This window comes from Eutrigla gurnardus (assembly GCF_963514095.1).
Source record: "Eutrigla gurnardus genome assembly, chromosome: 8".
NCBI lineage: Eukaryota > Metazoa > Chordata > Actinopteri > Perciformes > Triglidae > Eutrigla > Eutrigla gurnardus.
This window is the reverse complement of record NC_139922.1, coordinates 17,332,799-17,355,247: the sequence shown is the minus strand read 5'-3', so window position 1 is coordinate 17,355,247 and position 22,449 is coordinate 17,332,799. Positions and strand designations below refer to the sequence as shown.

General features: G+C 40.3%; 1 protein-coding gene across 1 annotated transcript in view; it reads right to left on the bottom strand.

The window, feature by feature from the left end:
- The window catches only part of cacna1db (calcium channel, voltage-dependent, L type, alpha 1D subunit, b), a 56,783-nt gene that overhangs the window by 21,825 nt on the left and 12,509 nt on the right, over positions 1-22,449 (bottom strand). Inside the window, exons 4-12 of the mRNA XM_084015876.1 lie at positions 11,063-11,202; positions 10,291-10,433; positions 8,666-8,818; positions 6,977-7,173; positions 5,563-5,666; positions 5,309-5,478; positions 2,001-2,075; positions 567-651; positions 431-457 (exon numbers count right to left, since the gene is read on the bottom strand). Of these exons, the coding sequence (XP_083872002.1) occupies positions 431-457; positions 567-651; positions 2,001-2,075; positions 5,309-5,478; positions 5,563-5,666; positions 6,977-7,173; positions 8,666-8,818; positions 10,291-10,433; positions 11,063-11,202 (1,094 nt within the window). The remainder of the gene's footprint in view (positions 1-430; positions 458-566; positions 652-2,000; positions 2,076-5,308; positions 5,479-5,562; positions 5,667-6,976; positions 7,174-8,665; positions 8,819-10,290; positions 10,434-11,062; positions 11,203-22,449) is intronic.

Here is a 22,449-nt window from a genome sequence, read left to right as displayed (position 1 = left end):
GACAGACAGACAGACAGACAGACAGACAGTCAGTCCCACTTCAGGATCAATGGTTAAGATATGTTCAGACATATTCAGAAGAGTCGCGACTGACTCCCTGAATGTAATACATTTTGGATTTACTTGTATATAAAATGTGTATTTGATTACGCTTTCTCACAGGTATACATGATATGTCATGAAAGCACAACATCACCATGAAAAATGAATTACAAAGGGGTCTGAAGGATTGAAATTTAGGTGAGTTAACAGGGAAGAAATGACAGTCATGAAATTGTCAGACATTGGATCAATCGCAAAAAAAGATATGAACACATTCGGGGATCTGGGCAATTCAAGTTAAGAGTGAACCATGCAAGATGAGTTGAATCTAATAAATGAATGAGGAAGGCATCAACCATGCAATGTCATACAGTACCAAGGTACTAACCTGCACTTTGACTTAGTAATTTTTTGACTGGGGAGAATAAAAGAGGAGGCAGCTTTAAACGCAGGGCAACAACATGTGCAATAGTGCACTCTGTGTTTTTTATCAGCTCATAATAACAACAATGTGTCACACTCACCACAGCGGCCCACAGCAGGGGGATTTGTTTTCCTCGCCGTTGTGATTCTCTGTGTTCGCAGACTCTGTCTCACTGGGCATGCTCGCTGTGATGTCACACACAGACACGTACAAACAAGAAAAAGTCAGAGAGATAATAAGCTACCAGGTTAACAAAGAGATTAAGGGCAGAAGCACTGTTGTGAGGAAACAGCTTTCACACATGAAATTTCATAGATTTTCCTATTTACACACATGCATTTTTGGTTTATTTACTGTATATCACACATTCCAATGACTCATTTGCAAAATAAATCAATACAGCACTGAGTCTCCAATTTGACCTCTTCTGCTTGTAGATTTGTCAGCACAAAACATATCTTTTTTTTACGTGTTTACACAGCAAACTTATAGGACGAGCCAAGCCACTGAAAAACAAAAAATGCAGGTGAAAATAGAAAATGCTGGGTGACTCTTCCACAGAGTTTGACACGAATGAAATAAAATTAAACTAGGGTTTCCCTAATTAAAGAATAATTTTGCTCTCAACAAAATAGACCAAAAACGTGAATTTTAAGGTTATTTGTAAATAACACGTCATAAAAAAAAAAAAATTCAACCAGAAATATCAGATTACAGATAAAGTTACTCATATAAAAGAGTATACTTAAAATATTAAATATTTGATCAGACTATTTGGTCTGTATGCTGCAACAACTATCAGTCAAGGCGTTACAGCATACAATACTTTAGAAGTAATCTATACTTATCATATATACATGCATACAATATTGTATATATAAATGACAAATGAAAGGAATGTGATTATGATTGGATGAGAGATCTGCACACAAATACTTACTACCCAAAAATGAGATTAACTGAAAGCATGACTGTGTATTTCTATACATTATAAAGTGTGTCAAGATGTAATATTTAAACCTGTACCTGTGTGTCATTTACAAGCTGAATATTAAATACCATGTATCTTGTGTGAGTGTGTCATTCATAACATAACACTGGTGTTGTTGTTTATTTCAAATGAAAGCCACATTTCCCATTAAAACTGCTGCTCGGCACACATCCACATGAAGACTGGAGGACATATTTCCTCCATTAGCCTCTCATCTCTTCTACAGTATAAAGCGATGACTCATTTCACTAGAACGGCTTTGTTTTGCTGGTAGAGGACAGTGTTGTGCAAAGTTTCTTTTTAAAGGAGTTCATCGATAATGGACAATAAGGTCGATGAAATGGATTTGCTTTGGATGAGAATGAGGATCAGACGCATACCGAATGAAACACAGGGCGTGCAGGCACAAAAGCACGAACAAAAAGCAGAAGCAAAGCACATGCAAGCAGAGGAGCCCTCCGGGACAAAGAAGGACCGTCCTCATTCTATTTGCAAAAAAAATAAATAAAAGACGCACACACTCCCACACACAAACGCATTTACCCTGTGTCTCTGTGGACTGAGTGAACCAGCCAAACTTTCCCTTCTTCTTCTCAGTGAGGTCAGCCAGCGTGACCCCTTGGTGTTACCAACATGCAGTTCACACAGCCAGACAGCAGAGGAAGCAGTGAGTCAGTACACGGCAGAACAAGGGGGGGAGAGAGAGAGAGAGAGAGGAATGTACAGCAAAAGATAGCTGCAATACAAAAACTACAGTACAGACACAGCTACCATGTCCAGAGAAGAAGACAAGTGTACAGGACATACAGTAACATCACCATGTCCTACTACAGTAAATCATTCACTTTTGGCAGGAAGGGGATTTGCACATAACATGGGTTTTAAAGGCCTTGACACAATACAGTAAAATAAGTAGATGTTTAATATTTACTTATGTTATAAGCTATACATGTTATACATACTGCAAGTGCTGAAATAAGAATAAAAACTCCCAGCACAGTTAACTGATATTTTATATGAGCTATTCACTAACTGAAGTAGTAATAGAGAATAGTTTAATAATATGTACTGTATATCAGCCAGGCCTAAATTAGTTTTGTGCAGACATACAGGTACTGGCGTTTGTGTCAGCCAATGAATAACAAGAAAAACAGAGTACAGAAATGCCATTTATCTGAGGTAGTTTTGAAACATAGCTGAGGTCGGGAGATTTTAGGTGAATGATTTCTGGACAGAGTGATTATTAATACAATATTAGACTGGAAAGGATTTGCAATCAACAAGACTTTAGGAAGAAAACAGAAGATGGAAAGCAGATAACTTCTGCTGACAATAAGAAACGAAGATATGAACAGAAAAGGGGGAAAATAAAAAGGAGAAAGAGGGAAAAGAACTAATGTTAGCAGCAATCTACAGACGAGGCACACAGTCACTGCAGGAATCAAGGAGAGAGAGTTAGTGTGTTGTGTCGGGTCTCTATAGTCTACACAGCAGCAGCAAGGGTGAGAGCAGGGTAATTACTAGAGGATATAAAAACTCACAGGTAACTATGCACTGAACGAACTGGCAAGTGACGCCCACATTACCCACGATGCAACGCTACTGCCCACAATTGAGATCCACATGTATTATGTTAGTAGCTGCTAACGTAGCCCCAAGCCGAGATTTTTGTTCTCAAAACTTTTTTTTACTTTCAACAAGACACTGACTACAGTGACATCACTCGAGGATATTTTCACATAGCCTACTCCCAAAGAGTTCTTAATGTTTCATTTCCAAACAGTTTATTCTCATGAGCAGGTGACAAACAAGGCTAAAGAAACATAAATAACAGTCCTAAAGAGACAAAAAAAATCACTTTCCGGTAGCCTTGATGGGATGTACGATTAAGTGTACAACTGGAGATGGTTGCTGGCAGACAGGAGTTTCTAAAAAGACGGGGAAACTTTCAGGAAATAGTGGCCTGAAGAAACGAGTGGCGAACATTGGAACGACGACTGTCGAAATGTGAAAAATCCTTTGCAGCATTCTGGACATTTTATGTGTTAGAAGGATGCAAAAAAAAATTCTGTCTAGATTTATTATGACAACAATCATTAATAATTAGGATTTAAACAAAAGCATTCGTTTATTGATGTGGTGCATTTTACCTCAATACAATTTATCATGGCACAAATACTGCAAAAGATGATTGATTGGAAGTACTGTATCTGTATGGTGCTACAACATTTCACTGTAGTCTATTATCAGTCAGTCACATTGTCATAACTGCATCCCAGAGCCACTGAAGAGCATATCGCAAAGACCATGTGAGAAACATGGAAGACAACCAGAAGAAACCCGAAACCAGAAAAGAGCTGCTACCCACAGGACCAAAGGTCTAGATCTGCCTTTTTAGAGACTCCTCGAAGTGATTGCCCTTGTTTCCAACAGCAACCACTTGTTTCCTTGTTTCCAACAGCAACCACTTCCAAGGGCACTCATATAAAATAATAGTACAAAATATAGAATAAAAGACTCTATTTTTGAGGAGAAGCTGATCATAAGCTGTTATAAATAATGATGTTTTCTTTTAAATCTCTTACAGTTTTTCATACAAGCACCCACGGCTTATTTAATTGAAGTCAATCCTCATTTCTATTGTTACCACAAACAACAAGTCTCTGGCAGCCACCTCCCATTTACTGTATGGTCAAAGAACCGGTCAGAAATGTACACATGACTGGATTTTAGTTATTCAAATTCATTTTCAAGTCATTTTAATTCTGTATTAATTGTTTTCGCACCAGGAAAAAAACACAGCGTCCAAACAAGCTGTCCCTTCAACAAACCTCCTCAGAATAAGCAATATTTTCTCTCTCACACATGCACACACACACACACAATCAATCATCCATAGTTAACGCTGTGTTGTCATGGCGACTGCACACACACACGAGGCTACATCATAGAAAAGACCAAAAATCAAAGCACTGCTGTCGCCCACTTTCTGAGGTTTTCACTCGCTCACTTCACAGCGCATTGCGCCACCTAAAGGACAGTTTTATTTATCCTGTGGCACTTAAACAGGAAAGTGAGTAGCACATATGGCTGCACAACTGCCCTAATCTGCAAGAGTTTATGTTTGCAGTCATCAAGAGATAATCGTGAGGATCTAGATGATAATGCATTGATGTTATTCCTCACATTTAAAAGTATATATACACACACTGTGTATATATACCATGTGTTATTGCAGCACATTGTGATAAACATAACAGTTATTTCTATTCTTGAACTAATTAATCGTACTACAATAAAATATGATGGTCAAAAATGTGTGATTTTTTTGTGTAGTGAATGTCTCATTTTGATCCAATAAGTAACCATTTTCTGGGATTATTTCCTCCTGTAGAGACTTATATACCGAACTGCAAAAGATAGTGTCTGGAGAGGCATCATTCATTGAATGCATATTTGTAAGGTGACATTTGTGTGTTATTTAGGCAACATGTGATACTGTCTCTTTGTATTTTGTCAGCATGTCATTTATAAATGCAACGTGTCAGTCTTTCAATTTTATTTGATCACTTTTGCATGCTTGAAAAAGTTCTTCAACATCTAATTGTGGGGGGGGGGGGGTTTAGTAGCTGAGTCAGGGCCATTACTCTCAGAAACATGAAACATTTCCTTTGATGATACATTAAAGGCATCATTGAGTTTGCCAGAGTGGAACGGATAGATGAGTAACGGTTTGCCCTCCTCTCCCACCGAAGGCACAAGAACTTAAGGCTTGTTAATTTAACATTCTTCATTCCACTTCTTTAGACACGGAGAGAATGAACGTAATGGATTCAATCCAGTAAACTCACGGTTACGCTTGCCCTCCTCGTCTCCCTCCTCCTCGTTCTCGGGGTCGATGTCCTCAGCCTGTGTGATCCAGTCCAGGTAGCCTTTCAGGTCTTCCTCTAACTGCTGCTTCTCACGTAACTTCTGGAAATCTCCCCGAGCCTTGGCCTTCTCTCGCTCTTTGGAAAACTCTCTAGACAGGGCAAAGCGTAATGACTGTCATATCGGACAACACATTGTAAAAGCACAAAACCAACACATGCAAACTCAAACCTACCCACTCAACACACCCAAAACCAAGTTGAGAACAAAGAAGGATCCGAAGATGACCAGGCTGACAAAGTAGACCCAGGGCAGCTCAAAGCCCATTGCGTCGTTCATCTAAACAGAAACACAAGCAAGGAGACATATTAGTTCACATCATAATTGTGCACATATTCTCTTGCTTGTTTACTGTAGCAGCAATCCAAAGATTAATGTTTAGATAGACTTATATTACCAAAGAACTGAATCAGAGGGAGAAAAACAGTGCTTCTGAATGCTCCAGGTATTTACAGTTTACTTACAGGCACAGCCTTCAAAATTACATTTTTGAAAGTAAATACTCATATACTGTGTTTAGTGTCATTGTTTTATACTTTGTGGAGTACAAGCTCATCTTGCTTAGCTCCAGAGTGCTTATACTCCAGTACTGGATTTTAAATAAACTGGAGGCAGTTCAAAGAGGGAAAGAGATCTTCATTGAGTCACAACAGGAACTGTGGCCACCAGGGGGCCCCATGTGAGAGCCAACTTGATTAGGTATGGTGGAGGAGGTATTAGAAGATGACATATATTTTAGTATTGATGAGGATGTGGCAATGACCACATTATAGAGCTTAAGTGCTTTTTAATAAAACTGTTTGACAGTTGATAGTTGAAGTTTGTCCATTAACAACCACACAACGGCTTTTTACACAGTCCAAATAACCCATTATTTCCTCATTTTGTTTCTTCTACATGCAAGTCTACTTAAAATCTCATATATCAAAGCCAATACAGCTGGCAAGGCGAGGCAGAGACAACACAATGCTTTGACTCTGCCTCCAGCCGGAGCACAATACACAGTCACTGATATTTAATTGATGTCTGTAGGAAAGGTCAGAGGTGAGATGTAATCTATCTGTCTGCCGTTGCATCCATCTATCTATTCCTTTTTAAGGCTTGGCTCCTTCCTTCATCACAGCAGTATTAGCATGGTATTGCCATGGCAACGCATACGACATACATAAGAGAAGGACAGGCAGAGGTTCATTATTTCACAGATGAGGGTCTCCGTCAATTAATGGATGTGGGTGGATTTGGATGAAAACTCATTCTGAGTTGAGGTACACTGTTGAGTGTTTTGGCTAATTGCAAGCTGTTGGTGATTTTTGCTAATGAGGAACTGAGGGTTTTTGAAGTGAGCCTGGCTTTTCTAGTTTTAAAATGCTTGTTATCAACGAAAAGAAGGGTGATGGTTCAGGATCAGACTCCACCTCTAGATGGGGACTACTTTCCAATTAAACAAAATTACATAGCTTGAATTTGTAGGAGAGACGGGAAACAGATTTTGTGTTAAAGGCCTGAATGAGTTTCTTGTAGCCAACACATTTTCAGTAACATTCTGTAAATGTAAAATATAGTCATTCGGATGTGCAGATGCAGATTACCCAGTAGAGAACGTCGGTCCAGCCCTCCATGGTGATGCACTGGAACACAGTGAGCATGGCAAACATGAAATTGTCAAAGTTGGTGATGCCGTTGTTGGGGCCTTGCCAGCCCTCTCTGCAGGATGTACCATTGAGCAGGCAATGGCGGCCATGCCCTGATACCGCACACGGCGTGAGCTCTTCTTCTGCAATGGCACCTGGGGGGCACGGAGGTGGACAAATTCATCTAACTTAAAGTATTTCTGGTGCATGTTGAAGGAGAACAACAAGTTTAAAGTGACTTTATAACATTTATTTAGAATATTTATTTCTAACCAACAGCCTTTTATTATTTGCAGTATATGTTATAACACTCATTATAAGTCATATCAGCTCCTTTTACTGGTAACCCCGTACCGTGAATTAGCCTCTTATTACACTCAAATTTAATTATTTTGTTCGATTAGTCATCATTTTGTTTACTAACTCCCTTCATCTCATGTCCTGTAGGTACATTTTCTTTTAATTTCTCTGGAAAGGAAATTATCATTTTAATAATTGCTCCCTAAGAAGATAATCATACACAGTTATTTGAACGCATCGCGGTCCGAGCAAAGATCAGCAGCCCATATGTGCCTTCATATAGTCATATATGTTACATTTCATTACTGGATGTTCTGTCATCATGCAGTTATGTAACCACAGCAGCACATTATGCATGTATGTGATGTATGTGATGTGCCCACAAAACGTTAAACTTCGTGCCTTTCTCAGGGCGAAGAGAGCGAATGCAAGCGAGAGGGATTAAAGAGGGCTCTCACCTCGCTCTGTCATGAACTCTCAACTACAATGCTTCTCCTTTTCGTTCACAAGCAAACAGATCAAAGCGAGAAAGTGGGCATGATTAAGTGAAAGGTGTCTGAGTGAGACGGGAAGACAGAGGGTGATAATCCAGGAAAACTGCTGTCATATTCCTTTACTGCATAGCTCACCAGTTCCTGTGATTCCAGCTGAATATGAATGTGGTCGCCGTGTGTTGGAAGTAGGAATGATAACCAGGGTATTTAAAAATTAAATATTAATAACATACATATGATAATATTGTGAAAATAATCCAGTCCCTCCTAAATCAGTTTATATATTCAATTATATTTATTCTACACTTGTATTTTGAGTGTACAATTTTTTTTAAATAGACGCAAAACACAGTAAACAAAGTTACAGATACATTTGACAGATAGATTTTTTAAATATTTTAAGTATATATTATGATAAAGAATGATCAATATATGCATAAATATATAAGGTTAATAATAAAATAAATGCAAAAATAATAATGAAAATCGAATATAGTGACAGCTCTAGTTGGAAGCAATGCTGGAGTAAAGGTCGAGCCTGTTTACATAATAGTCAGATATTAGTAATTTAATCGCTGGATTTAATCCACCAGCTGTTGTTCTGTCCTGTTTTTAGTAGCTTGCCACCATTCACATTAAAACCACATGTGTCCATTCATCCTCAAGGATTAAATCCAGTATCTTTCTGAAGATGAGATGTACGTATACGCCTGTTCAAACTGCAGGATGGATGTGGGAATTTTAAAAAATACAGTTGCATGAAATTCACCAAGAAAGTCTCATGGCTGAACAGAATGACACCAAATTAAACCAATGATTACAAATAAAATAAAACTGCTTCAAACTACCCTACCTGTTTGTATCAGGTAGCATGTGGCGTGCATTTTGCCGATGAAGAGCTCCAGGCCGATGATGGCGTAGATGATGATGACGAAGAGGACCAGCAGAGCGATGTGAAGCAGGGGGACCATGGCTTTAATAATGGAGTTTAAAACCACCTGTAAACCTGCGAACACACACAGAAGCCAAGGTTTGAGTTGTCATCCATATGAGAAAAGCACATGAGACATTAGATATGAAAATGATGGCGACAACTAACAAATATTTTTTATTGTGGATTGATTATTTTCTCAGTTTGATTGTTTAGATAAACGATATACGAATAGAAAAATATGCAAAAAGAAAGGAAACAGAAGCATACACAAAGAAATGTATCAGTAGTTGTAAAGGCATGGCGTCAGCGATATCCCTCAAAGCCTCATGATATTACTGAAAACAACAAACCGGCCTCTGTAGCATCAGCCAACAAGCTGGAATATCACATCTTAATTAAATTGTGCCTTCCAGCCGACAAAGACAAATGTTCAGCTGGAATAGGACTGAAAATGTCGTTGAAACTCGGTTCATCTCTCACACAGGTCTTTTCCTCCCGGAGACCGCATCGCTATGGCAACTCAAAGAATGCAGACACGTTAGAGCGAGGTCAAATGAGCTGGGCAGAAATAGTGACGAAAACAGCATCTCCTTGGTGATGAAGGAATTTGGCAGAAATGTAGGGACTAAGCAGATGTTTTCTTCGCAGGAAGGGAAGCCTCCAAATTTCTGTTTAAATATTCAAGGTAATATTTATTGGTTACAGTGGTAACACAGTAAAACAGATGTTTCAAAACATTTAGTGTGGATGTTGTTTCATAGTAAAACGATTACAGGCAGAAATCATGAAAATATAATTGTTTTAGGTTTCTTCCAACCAGTAACATGATTTGTCCAGTTAAACTATGTTGTGCCTATTCCTCCTTAACGTCCTCAAACCACCACAACAAACTGCTACCGTACTGAAAAAGCTAAATATTAGTTGAGTTAAAGGGGAAGTTTTCATTAAATTCAAGCCACGTTTGTCTTTTGAATTAACTTGAATGATATACAATTATCATACACAACAACCAGGGTAGCTATGTAACTTCATTACTGAATTGAAGCAATGAACTAAGCTAACGCGTTCCTTTTTAATTAGCCAACTCACCTTACTATGTAGCCTAACTAGCGAGCAGCTAGGTTAGCCACAGTGAGAGAACAAATGGACAAAGTTTACGCTGCTAGCCGTAGAACGAATTGATAGAAAACGTCAGCAGGACAGTTTCTTTTGGCACGCTGCCCTGCCTTTATTGCCAAGAACACCCTGCTAAAAGTTAGCTAGCTGGTGCTAACGTTACTTGCTTGAAGATGAACTTTGGATTTGGAATTTAAGGTTTCCATATAGTGACTTATTGTGCACTATACACACCTGTAAAAGCCTGTTATTGGGAGGCACCAACATGAGGAGTTCCCTAGTTCAACTTTAATTTATGTTAAATTTCACGTGAATAATAATTTAAAACTGTAGACTGGACATGTCAGCCTTAAAGCTTCTGACCCAAGTCTTGACTTGAGACTTGCTTAAAATTGCTTAAGATGTAAAACAGCTCTGTGTAAACTCACTAGGAACTCCGGAGACAAGGCGGAGGGGTCGTAGCACGCGAAAGGCTCGGAGGGCCTTGACATCAAACCCCCCTGGTTTGCCTCCAGACTGGCCTCCAGAGTCGGCGTCTTTGGTTATCATCTCCAGAACTACACTGAACAACCTGATGGAGAGGAGGGAGGCAAACGGGGGAGTAGAGGAGAAGTTTAGGAAATGGAGGCAGAAGCTTGAGAAAGGTGAAGAAAGCAGTCAGAGATTATAAAAACAGCCAAACTCACGGAAGCAAAAAAGAAAAAAATACGAAGCCTTTGTACTCCTTTGTACCTGTCTCTGTGACACGCATGCTGTGTGTTCAAGCGTGTGCTCGTATACATGCTTCATGCGTGCGCCCTTTATGTCTGTGCATATTTACCTTCAGTTTTTCACACCCCATCACAGTTTACATTGAGGTCCTACCAGGGCCAGGTGGTCTACTGATAAACCATCACTTTAAACAAGGCCGTGTGTGTGTGCACGTGCACCAAAACACGACTGCCATCTTGCTGCTCAACATGATGAGAACAATAAGCTGGGAAGCCACGCAAATGGTCAAAATAAATATAGAGTGAAGACGCTTGTGCAATTCATATGTGTGATTGTGAGTCAGGGAGCAAGAGCGTATGAGCAGTAGTTTTATGGTTTAAGCTGAAGCAAGTGGAAGAAATAATCTGTTTCTGTGTGTGTGTGTGTGTGTGTGTGTGTGTGTGTGTGTGTGTGTGTGTGTGTGTGTGTGTGTGCCACCTATGAACTCACCCCACAATGACGATGACAAAGTCCAGCATGTTCCAGCCGTTTCGGACGTAGGAGTTTTGGTGCATGACCAGGCCGTAAGCAATAATCTTCAGAAATGTCTCTATAGTGAAAATGATCAGGAAGGCATATTCTACTGTTTCCTGTATATAGAGAGGGGAGGGATAGGGAGAGAGGGAGAAAATAAAAGAGAAAAGTTTAGTTATCTACTACCCAAACAAATTCAGTGGAACATAAAACGTAAGCATGGTTTGGCACTGCCAAGAAGTTGCCTGTGAGATTTGCACTGCGTCATGTCGACTGGAATACTGGAAACAAATTAAACAAGTGTTTTCCAGGTGAAATTATTTTGTATGTATCTCCTTGCTTTGCCTTGCCTTGCCTTGTGTGTAATAAAGCTCAGTATTGTTGCAGGAATAACAGCAAGAATGCCGGGCTGAATACATCAATCCACTTCTGATAACAATAATATGAGAGGGAGTAGAGAGGAGAGAAAGAAATTGTGAATTTATCTGAAATCAACATGCAAGGACAAATGTGAATCTCATGAGTGGGTGAAGTGAATGTCTGGCTGTAGGTACATGTTTGTCATCTCCCACGTTTGGTCCAGGTTTCTGGGATTCAATAACAAGTGTCATGTCTTCTAATTTGACATATGATATTCATCTTAAAGTCATAGTTTTTCACGGATGCTGTTACCAAACGTGGGATTTTTTGCAACATTGGCAGAAAAAAACTCAAAGAGAGAATTTAATTCTGTAAGCACAGATAACATTCATTAGACATCTTTTGAGAGCTCAATGTTTTCATCCAGCAGCAGCATGGTGGAACATGGCAAACACTGGCTATCTGTGGAGGCGTGTGGGTGAAGGACCCGTATGACATCATAGCCCTTATGGCTCGGACCACATTATGATGCATTCAAGTGACCCTCCTCAGAAACACTGCACAGGAAGTGGTGCATTACACATTAGTGCTTTGGAATAAAAGGAAGAACTTGGTAGTTAGCATGAGCAGAGTTCGTCATGGTGGATAACCGGACAGAGATGTCACAGTACCTGCACCTGTCAACCTGTTTGATTGACAGATGATCTATGGGAAATGTAGTGCAGAAATAATAAAGCAATGACCACTTCAGCATCAAAGCTGTCACCAAAAAAATATATTTCTGGCCCAAAGAAAGATTTTCAGTAATACTGTATGTCCTGTTGCATCATCAGCATGTTTCCATGGTAACACTGTGTCTGGTAACAGAAATGGGGCCCTGAATTTGGACATTTCCACATTCATTGAGCTTACACATTCTTTCACTTTCTCACCTCCAATTTCTTTCTCTCTCACAGAAATACCTTTCACTCTCCTACCTACCATTTTTGTCTCCCTTTCTCGCCCTGTCTCTCCCACACAAACTCCCTCCATTTCTATCTTTCTATCTTTGCATGTCTCTCTATCTCTCTCTTTCCCTCTCTCTCCCTCAATGCGAAAGGTTGGCGAGTCGGCGGGTTATAGGGCCCATTAAGCTAAGCGCTCCTCTTGTTGATTTAAAGGACACAAACACAGACGGCGCTCACAGACAGCGTGCACAAAGACTCACACGGACACATTCATGGCCACTGAAAGACACTGACGACAACAGCAACACGCACACTCAGACTTCACACCCACACGAGCGGGCAAGAGACCTGCGGTAGTACACACATTTATGAAAGTCAGCAAGCACAGGGATTAGACGCCCCAGGCAATGTAACTTTAGGATGTGTGATTAAACAGCAGCCATTGTAAAAAACACCACAACCGCCACCTGTTAATAAGTGCATAATATATATTTAATGCCACTGCTGACTATTTAATCGCATGCAGTCAAGTCCAACATTTCCAAGCAGCCACAGACTCTCATTTAGTTCTGTAAAGTATAAAAAACAATTTGCGCTTTAAACCTTTGAGTTGTGTAATCCATTATGTACACATCGTATTTCTAACCATGCTTGAGCCGCGGCTCTAGAGATGTTAGATGTTGGTCCACGACTTTAGTGCAGAGATTTTGTTTAATGCGGTCATGGTTCACGCAGGATGAATCATACTGACTTTGGTGATGTAATAACTTTCTATCTAGCACCACTGTGCGGTCAAAAGTCGTTGGGGTTTGCATGTATTTTGAGACCATAAAGTATTGACTTCAAATAATTATAACACGAACTGTGAGTCTGCGATTTGATTTTGGTTGCAACAGACCTTCCTTGAAGGTTTGCAAAATATTCAGCAGTAAGAATATGCAAAATTACTGCTATCCTCCATTCATGCTGCAGAATTACCCAGATGAACAATATAAATATTATTTTCCATGTCTTTGTCTGGCTCGTAATTGTTGACGGGTGTCAACCGAGCAGTGTCCCATTATAGTGGCTGATGGGTGACCTGTTAGGGTCAACTGGCGACTCCGAGCTGTTTAACACTGATAAGCACACACAACACACACACCTGCCTGCATCTAATTCAACATTCTTGCTCCAGCCTTCTGTTGTTTACGTCTGAAACATCAGCTCCTCTGCTTAGTGAACAGCCGACAAACAGTGCGTGTGTGTGTGTGTGTGTGTGTGTGTGTGTGTGTGTGTGTGTGTGTGTGTGTGTGTGTGTGTGTGTGTGTGTGTGTGTGTGTGTGTGTGTGTGTGTGTGTGTGTTCAGCCTGCTGTATTCAGGTTGTGACCTGCGAGTAAGGCTGATAATCAACATGGTTGTAGCTGAAGAACGGAGATTACTGCAGGACAATGGAGACAACAATTAGAGCGGTCACATGATCTAACATACTTAACCAACACAAACACAATGATAGAAACAATGCACACGGAAGAGTAAGCAATTCTATGAACACCAAACAAACTCTCTATTCCCTGTATGACACTGTACCCCTAACTTTTATCTACCAGTACAAATGCAGGATACACTGACAAGACCATTTTATTTTCAACCTTAAACCAAAATGAAAGAGAAAATCTGTGACGCAATGAATCACGGAGACAAAATAATGCAAGGCCAGCACACCGCAAGTTTTCCGTGGGCAGGTGCATGTGTGCAATGCTGTTAATGGAAAAGTGTTTCCTGCCTCCGCATCAAAGCTTTCCAGTGAAAGGACTGGATTATGGCTTTAGTGTGAAGCAGCTGGAAGAGTTGTAATCACTGCCGTTATCTCAGCCTGCGTTATTTTAGTTTTAACTGAGCAAGCATAGAATAGTTCGTATAAAGTATTGTCTTAGCAAGTAAATTACAAAACAATTTGTTTTTAATACACTATATTTTCAAAATAATCTAATTCAGCAAACTAAATGGAGACCCATCAGAAACTCATTTGGCACTTCAATCCACATTTGAGTTTTATGCTCATGTAACTCCCCTCTTCCCTGCAGGGAAGAGGATTAATAAGTTAAGGCAGAAAATGAATAGTCGTTGCCCTCTGCACTGTTACATACCTCGGCATAGCTTTAATACACGTGGCATGATGTTATATAAAAACCATCCAATCCCTTGTTATTTCTCACATCCACAGGGGGTTCCTGGATAGTAAGCGAGTGTGAGAGTGTCGCAGTAACACGCTGCGCTGCGTGGCAGAAGTAGAGCGGAGCTGAGTGCTGACCACGAGGTGTAAAGAGAGAGAGAGACAACAAGTGGTGCCTGAACCCTGTCAACCCTCTTCTCCAGACAATATTTTGTTCGGTTCCAACTGGGGAGAGACTGGGAAATACAACCGCGATGCTGGTATTGTAGGGATAGCGTTGCCATGGAAATCAGGCTTGTTTAATCTGTGGGCAGAGAATGAGACTTCCAGCCTCTGGAACAGCATGTAAATATAGGAGTTTTCACTGATGCACTTCATAAATACCTTTGATTTGAACAATTTCAAAATTAATATATTATTAATCTATTAAAGCTACACAGCAGCATACAAAAAAGTGACGTATTTTACTGTTATTGTCAAGGTTTATTCCTCACAGTCTTTGTATTACGCTCATCCAACTACAAGTCCAGTCAGCTTCAACCCACAATGCCCAAATGTATAGACCTAAACGAAGTACCTGAAGGCAACTATGTCAAACTCCATGAACCATACTCTATATTCATGGAGAAGTTCATTGGCACCATCTACGTTTGTCCTCCTTTCCCTTGTACTCTACATGGCTTTAAGATGTCTTTACTAACCCCAGCACAACACGGGCCCAGGCACACAAAACGAAGCAGCTTAATTGTTTTAAGGAGGAGCAGGGCATCCTGTAAGCTCCCAAATCCCCTCTTTTGGGAGCTGGACAAGAAATGTTGGTTGCTGAAGCCAAGAGAGCTCACGGTCCCTGTACAGAGGCCAGATAAAATGTCCTAGATGATGTTTTTTTGGATACACAGTAACTGTGGCGCAGTCAGGAGTCCATAAATGTACGGTTTGGGTTGAAAACACTTTGAGTCGTGCTGTTAATATGAAGAGATTTAGCCTTATCCTCTATCATAATGGCTTTATTGATCAACCTATTATCCCGGCTAAACCACAATTATCACTTCTGAGACCGAGTACAAGAGATGAGAGGTCTTAACTCTCCAGCACTTAAACAAGCAACATGAATCCTTCCTACACTTGACTGGATAAATGCACAACTCACTCACAATGAGTGAGTACTATATTTTCATGAACATGTCATCTTTTCTCAAAACATCTCCCAAAATGTAGAACATTATTTTTAGATTAAACACACTATTATTATAATACATGTAGCCATTACTGAGGTTTGGCAGTTTAGAGAGGAGGCGGTGATTGGTACAGATCTAAGCTGAAGTAAAGGATTAGAGTAACTAAAGCACAGCAGGGCAGAGAGACCGAAATAAGAGGAGAGGAGAAAAAATGTAGAAGACTGAGGAACTGCAAAAGAGAGAAGAAGTGAAGGGACGGACAGAAGAGACTATCAGTGTAATGGATGCTTAATGACACACAATGAAATAGGACGTCTGAAATACAGTATGACTGGTTTCCCATAGGTGAACTCAAAAAGAGATACAAAATAGTTATGGGTAGAATGAAATAAATCCTCCAAGTCTGGTTTTGCATTTTGTTTTTGTGGTTCCTATATTGTGCATCAGGCTGTAAAATGATGTCAATGTAATACTGTGTTCTCCACTCTACCAACTGGTAGCAGCAGTGGTGAGTTGGCTGTACTCTGCAAGCGCCACATTATGTTGTGCGAATCTTTGCAGTTATACTAACAAGTGCATTTTCTGCACGGTCCCACCTCACATGACACACGCCTAATTAATTATCTGAATGTGATTGTATCCGTCTGATTAAGGGTTAGTTTGTCTAATCTCCACGATGCAGCTACAATGCAGTTAGTTAAAATGGTCAACTTTCTTCCCATTAGTCTTAAAATGTTAGTTAAATGTTGAGGTTAGGCATGAAGTTGAGATAGTTATAACAGGAGAGTGCATTATGTTGATGTATGGAAGTACAAACATGTATTAGTGTGACTTCGTGAGCCACAAATTCACTGAAAATGATGAGGGAAAGTTTACTACTCAATATGCAAAGAATACATATCAATAAATCAACTTATAATGTCAGTACTGTCAAAGAAACACCAAGGTTGCTCCATACACAGCCTATGTACACATTCTATTAGTAAAGATATTAAAATAATTCAATTTTTTATCACATTATCGGTCTAAATATCGATGTAAACAGGTTGTTTTTCCAGTAAATCCATTGAAAAAACAAGAATTTGAGAGAAGTACTCCAATTCAAGATGGAGGGAACAGCAGGGCACGGCTGTTGATGAACTGGAGGACCCACCAGGCAATGTTCATGTCTGTTTTATTGCTGTTGATTTTACTGCTTTCAGTTTATTTAACTTCCAGTCTATTGGTGCTTAAGTCAATTTCACTTTTTTAAACTGTACAGCTTAACAGTACAGCTTGTTCTGAGAACAGCAACCAAAACTAAATATGTTTCACAGTAAGTGATCTAATTTAAGTCACATAAACAAAGTCGTCTCTCTACTCCCCCTGTTACCTGAGGCTGCACATAATTTGGCAGGTCAAAGATAGAGAGACAGGGTTGTGACGTTCTACAGATGGCCACTGTACTATCTTCTTTTCTTTTCTGTCTGATCGTTCCTGCACGCTGATTTCAGTTCTGTTTATAACGGCTTTGCTTTGTGTTTTCCAGGTGACTGTAATCCCCCTCGTTCCAGCTGTGTACGGACCTGCATTTCTGTAGCGCTTTTATAGTCTTAAATACGCTGGTATAAATACATGCATGTGTGTATATGTGTGTGGGTGTGTGTGTACTAAAGTTGATCAAAGAGAAGTGCTGGGAGCTACACACACACACACACACACACACACACACACACACACACAGCAGATGCAGGGTCACTGGATGTCACTACCCTCATTGATGATAACACGAGCTGACATAACACTCAATGCCGTGTGTGTGTGTGTGTGTGTGTGTGTGTGTGTGTGTGTGTGTGTGTGTGTGTGTGTGTGTGTGTGTGTGTGTGTGTGTGTGTGTGTGTGTGTGTGTGTAACCCTGGTCATCCCCACCCCACCCAACAGGTACTGTAGCATCCAACAATGCTCTGCCAGTGACCAACAGCTGCGATGATGTCAGCCTGAATCACATGATGTAAACAGGAAGTAGCTTGAACTACTTTTAAACAAAACTGGATTTATATTCATCCACATTGATCAGCAAAACAAGTTATATTGCAAAAAGGTTAATAAACTAGATTCCAAAGCTTGAACAAATATCCCAGCACCTTAAATGAAGTGTAAGTAAAGACCAGAAGAAGACAGGCTGGGATGTCTCCTCTGCTACAAGCAGATCCACTCTGGAGGACCAGAAGGTGAAGAACGAGCGAGAAGGATTATGTACAATCCTCACCAAATCAGCAATAGATTATTCCAGCTTCTACACATCTAGGGAAAAAGCTTATTTCTTTGGCCACCAGGATGTCGAACTCTGACCTCTGTATGGCCTACGCCCTCTTTGAATCCTCTGTACTTTCCCACACATTTTGCTTTCCAACATATACAACATTTTATTGTATGGTTTGCTTTACGATTATGACATTTTTATACTGAAAATTTGCATTGTCTACCTACCGGCCTATAAACACTTCTATTTTATAATTTGGCCTACAAAAATGCATCATTCCTGCACCTCTCCGATGGGCCAAACCCAACCGGGTTGACTCAATGTGTCATGATCACCTGAGGATGTGTGAGTAATAACTGACCACATCGGAGCAGAGGAGCAGCTCTGATGGTCAAACACTGAGCTGTAGTCTGAAGTTTGGTATTTGCCAGCTGGGCTTTTATTTGTACATCGACACATTTGAGTTAATATGAGGACAGTGCCTCTCTGACAGTGTCTGTATCTGCTAACCAACTCTCTCGGACAAAACCCTCCAAGTTGATGCCTGAATAACATCTGTGTGGACGGCGGTGCGTGCTCATACGAGAGTGTGTCAGTGTGATTCTGTCAGCGTGCCGGTGTCTGTAGGGCTGATGCGCGTGTGAACGAGTGCATGTAGGTGAATCAGCCAGGCGGCCAGCAGCAGGCGAATCAACCCCTATTAGCCTGTGTTCCCATTGGTCTTAATAAAATTAATGAGGGCCAGGCCGAGGATGTTCGTGCTGATTGTTCCAGAGCACGACCACAGGATGAACAACAGAGTCACCGACATCTCCTCTATTAGTGACGAGAAGATTAATGGAGTGATTTTCTTAAATCTACAGCGTCTTCTAAAGCCCAGCATGTATATATATTTTAAACTTATCTGGAAATGATCTATTTCAAAAATTAAGGATTACCACCACACACATTCATATAGTCCATATCCTGCTCTGTTAGGAATTAGGACTAATTTGTGCGAATGGCCATCTCTCTCTTTTAGCATCTATTCATGACAAACCTGACATGGTTATATTATAGCTGCTTCAGTGTGACGTTAATTATATTGACCTCTCCTGTCTAGTTCCTGCAGGTTAAAGCTGCATGTTTGGCCTATAAGATGTAAAGATTGCATTTTCAAACACAAAACAAGTTGGCAATACACGGGTTGTCATAATCTAAATGATCGCACAAATGACGGACAAGAGAGTTCACATTAAATACTGAGAAAAAAGAACATCCAGGTTTATAAGAATGGTCTAATCCGGAAGCAGGTTATATCCCCGACCTGTCACTCTTGGGACGTACAGGGTGTAGAGAATGCAATGAATCAGAATATACTAAGAATCCTCTGTCTACTCATTTTGCAGCTGCATTGTTTTACAAAATCGCCCCAGAAAAAGTTGCATTACATTGGTGCTCATTTGGGTTGATGTTGGATTGACACTTTTCTACGGTTGACTTGATTGAAATTAGTTAACATGTAAATTTCTACATGTTAACTTCTGTTAAATTCTTCCAGGAAAGGAAGGAAGGCGGACTGCCAGTATTCCTACTTTGCCCTGAAGCACACAGTGAACATGAGTAGAGAAACAGAGATGTGATTTATATTGGCAGCCTCCCGCCTCTCTTCTATACGTCTGCATCCCCCGTGTCTCTCCCTCTTGGCGTCCCCTGTTCCTCTGTCTGCCTTTCTTTCTCTTTCTATCTCCATATCTCTCTCATCTCCGGATACAAAAGTGTGTCATGTGATGGATCTAGATGACATGAGATATGAACACAGTAATCGCTATGTGCTAATTATTAAGCTGATGAGTCGTGAAATTTAGTGTGCGTGGTTAAAAATACACATTTTAGTTCACATGGAATATTTGTGCTGAGTATGATGTATTATTAAGTCTATTTTACATTTCATTGAGTCAAACCCAATCTATTCACTCATTACTTAGTCTGAGGTACACAGACTTGAATCCAGCAAGCAGTCAAGCAAAAGCTAGATTCACGAAAAGTTCAACCTGTACAAAAGATGTGGTCAAAGAAAGGCTGCAGTGGTATAGCCAGATATAAACTTATGACTGAACAATGAACAAAGACTCAAAGGTAAAGCTATGAAAGTTCCATTCTTGCTAATAAAGGTTGCAATAATGTCTTTGAAAAAATGTTCAAGTGAAAAACATCATAAGAAAGCCTTTATATTTACACGTTGGCCAAAATGCTGAATATGTTACAAATCAAGTGAAGTGAAGCCAATGAAACCTTGAACCATTCTTTGTACTGGCCACCAGGGGGCGACTCCTCTGGTTGAAAAATGATTCCGATTGCATGGAAGTCTATGAAAAAATGACCCAACTTCTCACTGGATTATCACTGTAAACATTGTGAAGACAGCATGCTAGTTTGAAGTCTTAGGGTAAGCTTTAGAGCGTGGCTGGCCTTGCTACCGTCGCTACCACGCTTCCAATGCAATTAGCTGCTAAGATGACTTTAATTTTAGCAGTTAAATTGCCCTTGAATTATGGAAGCTAACTTTGTTAACAGCTTCACGGAAGCCAGACGGAGCCAGATACAGTGAGGTTGCTGCTCCGGGTGTTGTTCTGCCGTTTGTGTTCGTCTAATCCATCTGTCGCTCCTCCACAGATCAAATATGGTCACTTGACGCTCTGATCACCTTTCCCTGATGCATATACAGGTGACCATTTACAAAACTATCAACAAAGTAATGTTACTTACTCACGTACACTTACACGTTTTAAATGAAAACGGCTGTGCCAATCACAAAATGACTTGTGTCCATCACAGTTTTCACCTGTGGAGCTTCACTTCAACAGATGATATCATGACAGCCTTTCTATCTCTTTTAGCTCTGCGGCAGCATCAGTCCAGACAGTGTTTATCGATGGTTCAGCAGCTGAGTACGGCCTCTGTGCATTCCTGTAACGGTTTTCCAATCAAGGCCATATATGCTAGTGTCTATTTTTAGTCGTGGCTATTCATAATCCCGATGTCAAAACAGCAAGCGTGGCCACAAACGCAGTGAAAGCAGCCGGCGTCGGTGCTGGCGGACCACCAAGAGCTACTTACTAATCCAGAGTTGGTACTAAGACTGCAACAGAGATCCGCCGCGCTGCGAATGTAAACAGTCATGTGTACGGCGACATGGCTTCGCCAGAGTGTAAGTGAGCGGTGATACAAATATAAAACACATCGCTGCTGCTGATCAAAGCTGCTGAACGCAGCTCGACTTCAGTTAGCAGCTGAGTCACGTTAAACATGTTAATGGCAGATAAACAGCAGGTCTTATGCAAAACAGAGGATGAGGACTTCTCTCCTTATTTATTCAGCTCTCCTCTTCATTTGAACTCCTCCTCTTCCGCCTGCTCTAATTACATCTATTCTTCTCTCCTCCTCTTTTATTCTCATCTGTGCGTCACCTACAATCTTAACCTTTCCTCTTCTCCGTCCTTCTGTCATCTCCTTGTTTCTCACCCTTATTATCTCCTCCTCCTTCTCCTGGCACTCCTCCACCCTCTCTTGTTCACTCTCCTGTCCTCTCTGCTCTTTTCTCATTTTTCCGTCCCTCTCTCGTCTCTTCTCTCCTTCTTTTCTCTCCTGTCGAGAGCCTTCTCCTCGGATACTCCACAAGTCTCCATGGCCACAGTTGTCACGGCAGCAGGCTGTGCAGTATGTAAAATGAGGTGAAGGTGTAACCTGATGAATATGAACACTAAGTTAAACTACATCCAATAGCAACTTATGGGCTGGAGGCAGGACACAGAAATAAGAGCGAGCTCTGTGTTTCGGAGTGATTGTACAAAATATCATTGGTCATGATGAGTACTTTGTTAGCTGAAGCGATATATAGGGTTCTATCTTTTCCCCACCAAAGTCCTTATTTATATTAATTTCTACATCATAAATATATTAGATATTAGTTTGATCGTTTAATTTCACATGAAAATTATGACTGGAGGCAATTTAAAATAATGTATGTAAAAAATATACATTTTTGCAGAATTTCTTTTTTTTCATTTAGTACCAAATGTAGAGGATTTGCTTTATAAATGTGTCTTCTTCCAACCCTTTACATCTCAAATTATGTTGAGAGGATGTTTATGTGTGATTTGTACAAGTTTGATAAATATGAGCCCTGAAGACATCATTTGTCTTCCAAAACCAATCACAATGCAAAAAAGTCATAATTTCGTGATTGTGTTTCTCTTGTGTTATTGTGCAGTTATTGTGCAGTGATCCATACAATAACCATCTGTATTGAAACCTTTATTATCTATTTTTGGGTCTGGAGCACAAGGCTCAACACAGCATTCATTAAGCGAACTCTGTGGCTATTAATGTGTGAACAAAATGTGGTCCGGGATACAAACGTTACAGTGTGTATTTGACCGTGTGACAGTGACAGAGAAAGTGTGTGTGTGTGTGTGTGTGTCCCATTTTCCCCACGGTG